The sequence below is a fragment of the Phocoena phocoena genome, chromosome X (assembly GCF_963924675.1).
Source record: "Phocoena phocoena chromosome X, mPhoPho1.1, whole genome shotgun sequence".
NCBI classification, from domain to species: domain Eukaryota; kingdom Metazoa; phylum Chordata; class Mammalia; order Artiodactyla; family Phocoenidae; genus Phocoena; species Phocoena phocoena.
The window spans coordinates 65,191,653-65,204,787 of NC_089240.1; the positions used below are offsets into that span (position 1 = coordinate 65,191,653).

General features: G+C 35.0%; 1 protein-coding gene across 2 annotated transcripts in view; it reads right to left on the bottom strand.

The window, feature by feature from the left end:
• Positions 1-1,296: 1,296 nt before the first annotated feature.
• Positions 1,297-13,135, bottom strand: part of ATRX (ATRX chromatin remodeler) — a 243,199-nt gene continuing 231,360 nt past the window's right edge. For both annotated transcript variants that reach the window (XM_065900087.1, XM_065900088.1), the window contains 5 exons: positions 5,050-5,199; positions 4,083-4,208; positions 3,247-3,342; positions 2,609-2,737; positions 1,297-1,575 (listed from right to left, as the gene is read on the bottom strand). In XM_065900087.1, the coding sequence (XP_065756159.1) occupies positions 1,297-1,575; positions 2,609-2,737; positions 3,247-3,342; positions 4,083-4,208; positions 5,050-5,199 (780 nt within the window). The remainder of the gene's footprint in view (positions 1,576-2,608; positions 2,738-3,246; positions 3,343-4,082; positions 4,209-5,049; positions 5,200-13,135) is intronic.

Here is a 13,135-nt window from a genome sequence, read left to right on the forward strand (position 1 = left end):
GCTTATAAGTCATTTTTACAGGCCTGGATTAAGAAAAATGACAATGTAATGACTTTCTAGTAAAACCTCATAAAAGGGCATTAGAGATGAATTAATTTTGATCAGAAAATTGCCTCACAGACCTAAACTAAAAAAAAAAAAATCGAGCTTTGAAACATAATTTATGTAAGAAAATGTAGTTGGGAAAAAAGAACATACTGATGAGAGAAAAGAAGAAGAGCATAGAAGCCAGTGAACCTTATCTTTAGGAGGAATTATTTCACAATACTGACAGTACTGGGAATTGTTTTAAAGCACATTCCTCATGTGAACTTAAAGTCAGCAATGGTTCTGCCATTTTGATGTTGTTTATAAAACAGGGTGTGAAGCTAACAACCACAACATCATCCTTAACCTCCTAAAATGCTAGAACTTGATTTTGTTAGTCCACATCCCACTGCCAGCAACAGGATGAAGCACTAGCACTGACACCAAGCAGTTAAGAGATGTGCTTTATATTAGTGCCAGGAGAGAGAAAATTCTTGTGTGGAAGATAATCCACAACCCTGAAATTTTACCAGTAATTATTTCAGCACGTATAACTGAAAATAAAAAATGGCAGAAAGACTACAGAAGAAAAAGGAATTCTCTTCTTAAGCTGTACTTAAGGCTGTTTATACAATGCTAAGATAACTGCAAGACTCCTCCAAGTTTTAGAGCAGTAGTATTTAATAATATTGCACACAATTCTGTGTCAAAGATAACCCTTAGTTTCTAATTTTCAGTCACAGATATGATAAAGTAGGAGCCTAGTTTCAGACTTCAGTCAAAAGAACATTAAAACCATTTCAATCACTTTAATCAAGAAATGGATTAATACAAAAGTATTTCGTAACTTGAGGAATCAACTCTAAGAACTCAGCTGTGTGTTTTTATATGTAAAGAATGAATATATAAATCTGTATTCTTTCATAAATCCATTAATTTATGACAATTTTATGGTCGCTAAAAGCAGGCATAAAAATTTAGAGAGGAAATCTGTGGAGTTGTTACTGTTATGGAAGGACTTGTTTTCACTGAAAACAATTTGAAAGATCTTCTGTACTCAGTGTGTGTAAGAAGATTCTAGGCAACATCACTGACAAATGTCAGGAAGAAATGGTATGCCCTATTAAAAAAATTTAAAACTAATATGGAAGATTGCCATTTAAGGGGAACAAACTATTTATACAGTTGAGTTCTGTTAAGTCATTGATTCCTAAAAAAATAAAAGATCTTTCTATGATTTTAGCAATCTTTTAATCTTTTAGTGCAAAATCACATTGATTTCCCTTGGGAAGGTCCCGGATTTTTGCTTCTCATTGGGGGTGGTGCACGCTGTAATGGTGGTGGCTGCATACCACCAGCCACTGACTGATACATTCCTCTCATATCAATCTGCTGGTAGTTAGAAGGATTCATGATTAAATTTGGAGGCTTTGGCATCATGAGGTGACCCAGTGTTGCTTGTTGATAAGTCATTTGCTGCTGTTGCTGCTGATTGTACTGCTGCTGGAGCCTTCGGTTCATAAGTATTCGCTGAACACAGCTGATTAACTAAAGAGAGAAAAGAGAGCTGTTACAAGTGCATGACCTGTCTCAAAGAGGCAGTATCAAGTTTTGAGTTAAAATCAATTTGTTAAGGGGGTACCATACCAAAAGGGAAACACATTATTGTTATCACCATTACTAATTTGATGGCATTCACAGGACCATTACTGTAGAAACTGGTTAGTAACACCATTTAGGGCTAAATTCTCTTAATGACTTGACTATTGTAGTGCAAGCAGCATTTAGGTTAGTTGCCATAGTAACCCATCCTGCACTGTGATTAGTCTCAAGTATTAGTTACAGCACTTTTTTGTCAAGTCTCCTTTCTTTGTCATTCTTTTGAATATTTCACCTGATGACAGACAAACAGTTTTAGTGACAAACACCCAAGGGAAAAGGCACTTGCAGTGGGAATAACTCCTACTTGGAATGGCTCAAATTTCCTAAGATAATTTAAAACCACATAATTCTACAGTGCTTTCTAAGTAAAATTCATGCCACAGAAAATGATTCCCTGGTGTCAAGAGTTGAAATTTCCCAGTGCAAGGCAGATAGATGGCTGGCAAAGACCATGCTAGGAAAGATGATCAAGGATCCTGGAATATGCTAGTCTTTTAAAGAATTACATAATTTAGTAGGAACCTGTGTCATGTATCATTTATAGCTCCACTTTTTATCTCAAATTAAATATATTAAAAAGTATACATATTTGTGGAAGTTGTTTTAAAATAGTAAATGTGGTAAAAAGTCTGGCAAAAATCCCTTTTTAGATGTCCAGAATATACAAAAATAAAATTATAGGGAAGAGAGTCTATGTAAACTTCAAGGACACCCATTTGGGAAGTTGTTGCTCCTTTGCAACAAAAGACATTACCTTTATTTGACATTACTAGGTTTTTGGATAAAGTTTCTCTGGGAATAACCAATGACCATCCATCCGTCCATATGAGGGAATGGTTATTGACACAGATGTCACACAAACCGATTATTATAAATTCAAGAAAATTAAACATAACCTAGAGATAGTCCAAATTCTTACCATCTGTTGTTTTGTCAATACGTCATTGTAGATTGCTTCTCTTCGTTTAACATCAAGCTCCTGGCTGGCTTGTCTACTTAATGCTAACGCCTGTACCTGGGCCTCTGAGAGATTCATGTTTTCCTTCCACTAAAAGAAAAGTTTCTATTTACTCCTTATTGCAGTAGAGTTGAGAAAAAATAATTAAGGTACTTAAAGATACTGAGGATTTTTTAAGTTTTTTTTTCCTTTTCCTTTACTCTTTTCTAAAGAAGACAATGATGTAAAAACTGGGTACTAAGTTGTCCACTATTGTACAAGGGTTACCTATGTCTGGAATAAAACTATTTGGATTTAATTCATGCAACTGGTAATTAAAGTACATTTATGTAAACAATGCACACATTTCTATGATTAACTGATTTCCAAATTCTTAGATTTTACATTTCTCTTTTGTGCCAACATCCAGGTAAAACTGAATTACATATAGCTTGGCACTATTATCCAGTTTATTAGTATTTTACTGTTGCAAATCAAGTTATAAGGATTACGCTCTTTTCCCCATGGAAGTAGTGAATCAAACAACAATTAAAAATTAAAACAAATGGGGGGGAGAACACAAACTGCAAGTTGGAATAAACAATTGCCAATTAACTTACTACAGCTGAAATTATATCTTCAAGAGGCTGAATCCTCACTGCTGTCACACTGTTTGTTGCTTCCACAACTTTTTCTCTTCCCTGATTAATGAGGTCCTAGAAGAATGCAAGAAATAACTTTATAAGGGCATGTAAAAGACAGCATAGTTTTAAAGTATAGGGATCCTTTCTCTTGCCAATTTATAGCATTCGGTCTTAAAACTCTTTAAATAATTGAAAAGAACAGCAAAATTCAGCATCAATAAAATGGAGTAAAACTCATCAGTGAGGGTCTTGTTAGGAAGATAAAAGTTTGGGTTCTATTGCACCAATATTTTAATAATTTAAATGACTCCATAAGCACATTTTAAAAAGAAAACCACAGATTAAATTATTAAATTATTGGTATATTAAAACCTAGTCCTTCTTATTTAAATCATAACTGATTCTAGTTTTCAATTACTTATTTCAAAATACTGTGCATTATCGTATACTTAATGTTGCATCTACACTGCATTAGAATATAAATCAATGTGTGTATTTATCCTGTTTATTCAAAATATTTTATAACTGAAGAAAGTGCTATTTCCCCAGCCAGTCAGCTGCTCTATTGTTCCTTAATTAAAATTATTCAAACTACATTAATTCAAGGCCTGATTCCCTTGTGCTCTGAACAAACCACATTTTATTATACTATGCTGGTTCAAAAAGGTCAACAAATAAAAGAAAATTTTCTTGGTCTCTTCAGAGGTAATCTTTTGGAGAATGTGATATTCCAGCATAGGGAACCTTCAACAACAGGGCATTTGAAATTGCCTTTAATTCAAGTTAAACTACTTTTGTACTTCACAACATACCTCCAGCTGTTGATTACTCATTGCTGACAGGGCTCCCAAATTGAAAGGAATATAAGGAGTTTGAGAGTTGAAACTGACAGGGGGTAAATTGGTCCCAGTTGGTATGTTGAAACGCATGGTCAGTCCCTAAAAACAAAAAATTATGCACTTTCCACATTGTGATTTAAAACTTGAAATTCTACATCACCTACTGGTTTAGAAAAAAATCCACATTCTCAGATCTAGGAAATTATTAACACTCTTTCACACACAAACAAAACACCCTTTTCACCCGAAACCAAGATCTTCTTACATAGAAAGCTTTAACCCCTAACGGTGTACTCTTTTTCTGATAATTCCCACAGAATGGGGCAACTCAGAGAATTCTGATGAGACTACTAAAATCACAACGTTAAAGAAGTTTGGTACAATGAGTTTAAAAAGGATTCAGGCATTAGGATAAGGTTTCCCATATGCTCAGGCATATTTTTGCTCAAGTGGGGGTGGTGTTTAAAACAGATGTGGAACTATTTTAAATAAAGTTGCTGCTGGAGATTGACACTAATGTCTAATAATGGAGTCTTTTTGTGTTCTGATAATCAGTCAAAACTTAGATTTCATGGTACACATGCTAAAAGCAACATTTACTCCTACCTCCAAACTCTAAGCTCCTATATGTCTGTTACTACTGTGAGGGTGTTGATGGAAGTTAAGTGATGCTAAATATATAGCTTCCCACTAATCTCAATTTAGCAAGTGCTAATCAGAAATGAGGTTACTACTCTTTAAGGGGAAAATATTTTCTTCTCTCCTCTCCTCCCACTCTATCACCAAAGGTACCGGAAAGCCCATAAACAGAGTCTCCTACTTGGAGACTCTGTTCCTGAAGATTCACTACATTACTACCTGTTCCAAATGTGACGTTTTTCTTCCCCCACTGTTCTTTTAAATGACTAACAAAAAAAAAAAAGCATTTCAAATGAACTACCTTCTTCTCTGCTTCATACTCAGCCCAAGCTGCTTTTCTCTCTTCTTCAGTCAACTCTTCTTCTTCTTTGTGGTCCAAAAGAGAATCATGTTCATGATATCCTACAATGTGTTCTTTATGTATTTGAAGAAGTTCTGCAAGTATGGTGTCCTGTTTAGAGGGGTTGAAATAATAATTATTTTCTCCCTCTGGATCATATCTCCATAGTTCTTTGGTCTACTGTTAGACTAGAAGCTAGAAACTGGCTGCTATACATATTTCTGATATATATGATAAATTACCTAGAAAACATTCACAATACATGCAACACCAGCCTCTTACGTAAGAATGTTATGTTTATATAGCATGTTTTAGGGGCTCAATTTTTTAATGACTACTTTTCATCTTTCAAGGTTTTTTCCTCCAACTCTTTTCTAACTTTTTCATATGCATTTTGTTTTGTGCTTTGTTCTGAGCTGATAAAAAAATGCTAACAGAAGTCTGCTTAACTCAGAGATTACACTGAATGAATGACTGTGCTAAAAATCATGGCTACTCCTGTTCATACATGTTTAACAACTTTATTTTCATAATCACTTCAGCTACCAACCACTATACTAACAAAAACTAAATTTAATCAAAACAGCTACAGAACTGGAACATACAATCCTTATATTTCAATTGTAAGAAGGTCAAATATAAATTACACTGTAAGGACACATGGTTCAAATTTAAACTGATATACACTGTTTATCAATTTATTATCATAGTGTCTTTTTTAAAAGTCATAATGTCTTAAGCCAGTCTTTTAAGGATAAAAAAACTAAAAGCTTAAAAATTGGGATCATTTATATACTCAGTAAGAACACCAAACTCCTGCTCTGTGTGATTATGATTATGAGAGAGACACACACAAACGGAGATTTGGGGGGCAGGGGGTTAAAGTGAACCATGGGTATGTTACTTGCTAATAAAAAATTAAAATATTCACAAGTTGTTTATTAAGAAATAAAAGATGAAAACCTGGATATATAAAAGGCAAATTAATTCACTTTACAAAAGGATTTTCCATAGCTTCTAACAGCAAGTTTCCTTAGAACACACTTTCTAAATTGAGTGTGAACTTAGTGAAAGAACGTAAATAATATTTGACTGGCCAAAGGAAGGTACAGCGAGGTATATAGCACATTAAATTTAAACTCAATCTGCATCTAATAATGCTTAATGCCTCCATAAGTTTAGCATAGACAAAGCCCACACTTGAAAAGAATTTTGTCTTTACATCTTCAACCATACCTAGAGTATAGCGTCCAACACAGGGTAGGGGCTCAAATGTTTGTTAAATAACTCAAGATGAAAAATTCAGCTCATGAGGCCCTAAGTTTTTTTCTGTACAAGAGCAAATGCTGACACCAATTCCAAACATTCTGATATTTGGCATCATGTTAACAAACTTTTTATCTTGCTACCTCAATAAATAATCACTTCATAATTTCACGAAAGAAAAGGAACTGATTTTTCTTAATGGATACAGCTGTAATTGAGATTTTATAATTCATTTTGAAGGCATGTGCTATTTCTTTCGTTGAAAACATTAAAAGACCATACAAGCAAGAGGGCTCAAGAAAGTCTACTGGTAGAACACATATATGTTAATAAGTTTATTCTTTTAAAATGTTAAGTAAACATTTCTCTCCTGCACCAGTGTAGAAGTCTTCCATCAAAGCTGACTTCTCTGGCCTATGACATATAGAACAGGTTTATCATCACTAGATAGATCTCCAAAGTTCAGAGTTACTGACCAGGCAGGCAGGGAGATAGGGCAGTCTGAATTAAATTCTGTTAAAAGATAATGCTTTCTTAGATGTGTGTCTCCCATGCTTACCCCCCAAGCATGACTCAGGAGAGAGGTATGTAATAAAACCAGATAACATTGACTAATATTTTTAGCAAGTGACCATGCCAAGTACAATTAGGAAAGTCAGCTGTTCTACAAAATACCAAATAAATTACAAGGTAGAAATGTTCTACAGATAGTCCCTAATTTTACTTCTGTCTGACAATAGGTGATGTTCTTAACCATAGTCAAAAATCACTTCATTTCTCTAAGACATCAACCTAAGGGAAAGACCAGGAGAACTGTGTGCTAGGAACTGAATTTATTTTTCAGCTGTGTGGTTTCTCCGTAATACTGGATAATAACTTAATCTAGTTATGACTATAAGTTAAACATGGATGAAATATTCTACCATCACATATGTAATAGGATGAGATAAGAATAGCAGGAATAAATGAAATACCCAATTATTTGGAAATAAACACTATGTCAATCAAGTGTAACGTTTATTTCTCAATTATAAATACAACGATCCATACATTAACTACTTTTTATGGTTAGAGAAAAACCTTTCCAGAAATGCATGTATGCAGTATGCATACATGCACACACATACACACAAACACACCCATATACACCCTTTCAAAAAGTGTCTGTGATTTCAGGGAGCTTTATCAAGTTAGTCCTTAGCATCCTGTAATTTCAAAGTCCAAACTTATCATCTTGAAATTGGTAGAAACTGATGTCCAGAGAGGCAAAGTAACCTTTTTCCAATCACAGAGCTAAGGACTAGCTGGGACTAGAAGATAAATGTCCTGACTCCTATCCAGTGATCATTCTATCACACTGTAAAGAATGACTGTTTTCTTGAGGTATAGTGCCCTCTATTTCCCAGATCTATTCTCTTAAAAAAAGAAAATTCCCGGGCTTCCCTGGTGGCGCAGTGGTTGAAAGTCTGCCTGGCGATGCAGGGGACGCAGGTTCGTGCCCCGGTCCGGGAGGATCCCACATGCTGCGGAGCGGCTGGGCCCGTAAGCCATGGCTGCTGAGTCTGCGCGTCAGAGCCTGTGCTCCACAACGGGAGAGGCCACAACAGTGAGAGGCCCGCGAACCGCAAAAAAAAAAAAAAAAAAAAAAAAAAGAAAAAAAAAAAAAGAAAATTCCCTAAAGGATTCCAGGGGAAGGAAAAACTTAAGTAGGTCTATTTTTTCTCTTTTTAACACCTTTGTTCTTTCTGAAGTTTTTAAAAACAAGTATGTGTTAATTTTTTAATAAAAGAAAATATAAAAACTGAAACAAACACAATTCTTAGACAAAAACTTGTGAAAGGCCAGTTCATGCTTAGCCTGAACCTGACATGAACTATTTTTACTATTTTCATCTTCAGGAGATATTCATTTCAGGAAATCCCATTCTAAAACCTTTAAATATCTTCTCCCCACCAATTCCAGATTTAAGATCTATGCTATCAAGTCAAACATGATTGCCTAATTTTATGGTCAGATTATGATAGAGGTTCAGCTTCTGCCCATGCAATAACTTTCATTTTGACCCACAGTCAACTAAAATGTCAACAAGTCAGAGGAAAAGTGCATGTGACTTAGCTTTTTATCATTAAAAAAATTTGGACCCTTTTCCTAAAACATTACCTCCCTGCTAACATCAAGCCAAAAAATCAATCATATTGCTACTACTGGCTACAGCACTCCCTTCTTTTCAAAGAATTTTTAAAAATTTTAATGGAAACGATGTTAATATCTATTATAAAAACTAGAGATAACTACTGGTAACATTTGTTGTATATCCCTCCACACATTTACACTTAACACACATGCGTGCACACATTTTCACATAAAAATGGGATTGTACTATATTTAAAACCTACCTTTCTGCCTTAATATCTTTCCATGAACATTATTTTACATTAAATACAAACTTTCATTGTTTTTAATGGCTGCAAGGTGTGAACATTATATAGATACACTTTATCATCTATTTAATTATTCTCTTCAGAGTTTATCAAGACATTTATGCCACTTCTAGTTTTTAATTATTACCAAATCTACAATGAAATAGGTTAATGGATAAATTTTAGGGACTTCCCTGGTGGCACAGTGGTTAAGAATCTGCCTGCCAATGCAGGGGACACAGGTTCAAGCCCTGGTCCGGGAAGATCCCACATGCCGCGGAGTAACTAAGCCCGTGAGCCTCTGCTCTAGAGCCCATGAGCCACAACTACTGAAGCCCACGCGCCTAGAGCCCGTGCTCCGCGACAAGAGAAGCCACCACAAAAAGAAGCCCGTGCACTGCAACGAAGAGTAGCCTCCACTCACCGCAACTAGAGAAAAGCCTGCCGCAGCAGCAAAGACCCAATGCAGCCAAAAATAAATTAATTAATTTAAAAAAATTTAATGTATTATTATATGAACCACTTGTTCATACAATAATATGCCGACAATACTCAAGGACTCAGACGAGTATGTTTACCACTATCTTCATTTTAACAAAGAAAAGACATTACATAAAAGTTAACTGACTTTTATAGGAACAAGATTCATTTATACATTTCAGAAGCATGAAAGCAGAAATCTTTCTTTCTTCCAGAGTGTTGTGTAAGACACAAATAACAGAAAGAAGATACAGGATTTCTGATACAAACTGTTTCTACATCTTTCCCATTTAAATTAATTGCAGCATACTGTCAATACAAGAAACTTGATGGGATTAAGAGGGCAAAGAAGTATTTGTAACAAGATCTTCAGAATATTTCTTTGGGAAAAAGTTTTGCAAAATCTAGAGCAAGTTATAAAAGTTAATAAAGAAAAATTTCATCCCAATATACAATATAATTGTGGAGAGGTTTTTTGTTTTTTCCCCTTGAAGCATGCATTTATATTAGTTGCTATAGTAACACTATTATTGAAAACAATACTGGAACAGAATCTATAATCACTAGGCCAACAGTCATCAAAATGAGGTTTAAATTACATCCAAATGTGTACCTTTACTTTTCTTTGTCTAAACTTTATTTTTCCTTAAATAAGTGAAAAAGCTTACAAGCTGGGAAAAGCATGGTCTATATTCTAGCTAACAACCTAAATTAGTTTGAGCTTCAAAATGACTAGTTCAATTAGTAAAATAAAATTAATGATAAACTACAAGTTTAAGTTAATCTATTTAGAAGTTTAAAGTATTTGGTAAGCTGACAAAAATTTCCATTTCATTAATTCTGAAATTCAACCTTGAAAATAAAATTTTTAAAAAACAATCAAGACTTTGCCTAGAGGTGGGAGCAAGGATTTGCCATGTTTCAAAATATTTTGCTTGCCATCACTTTGAACTTGAGTTTCATAATATCTGGAAATAAAATGTCACTAGAATACTTAAGTGTCACAGGACCCACTCAAAAAGCTATGAAAAAATTCCTTTTATTACTTAAATAAGTCTAGATTCTTAATAAACAAACAATATTCCTGGTCAAAAAAGTTTCTATTTTCAAATTTAAAGCCCCTTTCTTCCCAAACTACACAAGAAAAAAATGCAACATATTTGATGAGTAACTAGAGAGCTATTGAATGAAGTTCACATACCACCTCATATCAGATTTTTAGGTCAAGAGCACATAACCCTTGCCAAAGAGCATTTATAAATATATTCAGATTCTCAAATTGTAGGTATGAATAAGATAGTGACAACTACAGAACTTGTAACTTTCAAGGAAAGAAAAGGCAGGCCTGCCAAACTGACACTGGTGGAGGGTAAAAGCCAGAATCTCCTTTGATAAAAATGTTTTATACTCAATTTAACATTTAAAGAACTAGATACTATATTTAGCATTTAACCTTTAAAAACTGGTGATCCATTACAATTCTTATACATGACATATGCCATTCACTGCGAGGTAAAGAGTGTCATTCTGCATTTTATATGACTGTAGTAACTTTCTAGAGGTTGCAGCTTTCCAAGTAGAGCCTGAATTCAACTCAATTCTTATGCTATACAATCTAGAGTTCACATCATCTCTTTAATTTATTAACACTGTTACATCCTCTAACTCAACCATAGGTGTGCTCTAAAAAATATATGAAAATAAGAGGGAAAGCAGTTATTTAGCAGTTCAAATTACATTTAAAGAAAGAAAACATCAGGGACTTCCCTGGTGGTCCAGTGGCTAAGACTCCACGCTCCCAATGCAGGGGGCCTGGGTTCAATTCCTGGTCAGGGAACTAGATCCTACATGCTGCAACTAGGAGTCCGCATGCTGCAACTAAAGATCCCATGTGCCGCAACTAAGACCCGACCTGGTGCAACCAAATAAGTAATAAAGTAAATAAATAATGTTTTTAAAAAAAGTATGATTGATAAAAAAGAGAAAGAAAACATTAAAATATAAAATGGTTTTAAAAATGACATAAATAAGGCCATCTAATGATTCTTATATTGACCAAATCTCTCCCACAATTTATATTCTTTGAAGGGTCCAAAGTAATAAATTTGATGTAAAAAGCTCAGTCATGAAAACATTAGTAATTGAAGAGACAGAAGTGAGACATTCACCTACTTAATTCCCCTAAAAGCATCACAGCTTCAATTTTCCACTGTCCCTACTCCTGGAAGTTTTACAAGACACATTTGAACCAGCCAACCTCAGTTACGCACTTTAGGATATTAATACACAGATACTGTGGCACTCAAGTACCTATACTAATTCAGAATCACCGTCACTTCAACATATTAGTTATGTCCTCTGAACTCCCCTAAATGAAAATGGAAAAAACTGAAAGGACATATAGCCATGCTTACCATGTTTCTCTTGACAACAATTTTATGTATGACCAGACTGCATGAAATATAAACATCAGTATAATTTTGTGGGAATCAACTGATTTGATAACAAAAGAAGACCTGTACCAGCCTTTTGATTTTCAGAGGAAAGTTTACTGGCAGAATTTAAATGAAAGAATATATATATACATATATATGTATATAAATCACAGTGGTTAAAATCACAGGCTCTAGAGTACTGCTCCAACAGTACTCTGGGCAATGATAGAAACGTTCTGAGTCTGCACTATCCAATATGGTACCTACTGAGCACTTGAAATGTGACTAGTGTGACTGATGAACTAAAACTTTAATTTATTTAAATGTAAATAGCCACATGTAGCTAGTGGCTTTTGTACTGGGCCGTGCAGATCTAGAGTCTTACTGGGTTTAAATCCTAGCACTAACACTTATTAGCCCTATGTCCTTGAGCAAGTTATCTCTCTGGATCTAAGTTTCCTGGTCTGCAAAATGGGCCTAATAAGTATCTACTTCACAGGATTACTATGGAGACTAACTATTACACAGGAAGTATTTAGCAAAGTGCCTGGTTTACCAATGACCTCTGCATTGCTAAATCTAATGGTCACTTCTCAGACCTGATCCGATCCATCTACCAGTAGCATCTAACAGCATTTTATCACTTTCTTCACCAAAATATTTTCTTCTCTTGGACAGCTAACTGGGACCAAGAAAAGACTCTACTAGGTGTTAATTTACCACTTACTCTTACTTTCAACACCTTTTCTAAAGGTCTAAAGCAGACCCTCACTTTAAAAAACAATGTATTCCCATACAGAGAGTAGTTTTTACACCTTAACCAAGTCTTCCTATTGAAAAATTCATAAAACAAATTTGACAGGACAAATTATCTGATATCAGAATTGTCCTAGAAAATTCTAGATATATGGCCATCATAATTATAGAAGGACCAATAAGTTATTACTTGTCCTGAGAATGTACATATTTAAAAAAAAATTTAGCTGATGCTCATAGGATACCTCTCATTACCTAAATGAAAGCATGATAAGCCAAAGTAATTTATATATGTGAAGATCAGTTTGTTGGGTTGACCAAAAAGTTCCTTCGTTTTTTTTTTTTTGTTTTTTTTGCAGTACGCAGGCCTCTCACTGTTGTGGCCTCTCCCGTTGCGGAGCACAGCCTCCGGACGCGCAGGCTCAGCGGCCATGGCTCACGGGCCCAGCCGCTCTGCAGCATGTGGGATCTTCCCGGACCAGGGCACGAACCCGTGTCCTCTGCATCGGCAGGCGGATCCTCAACCACTGCGCCACCAGGAAAGCCCCCTTCGGTTTTTAAGTAAAAATAAAAGACATATTTTTCATTTTCAACAAGACCTTTATTGAACAACATAGTCACCGTTTTGTTCCACTACCTTCTGCCATTTTTCAGGCAACTTCATAATTCCATCTTCCCAAAACTTTGTCT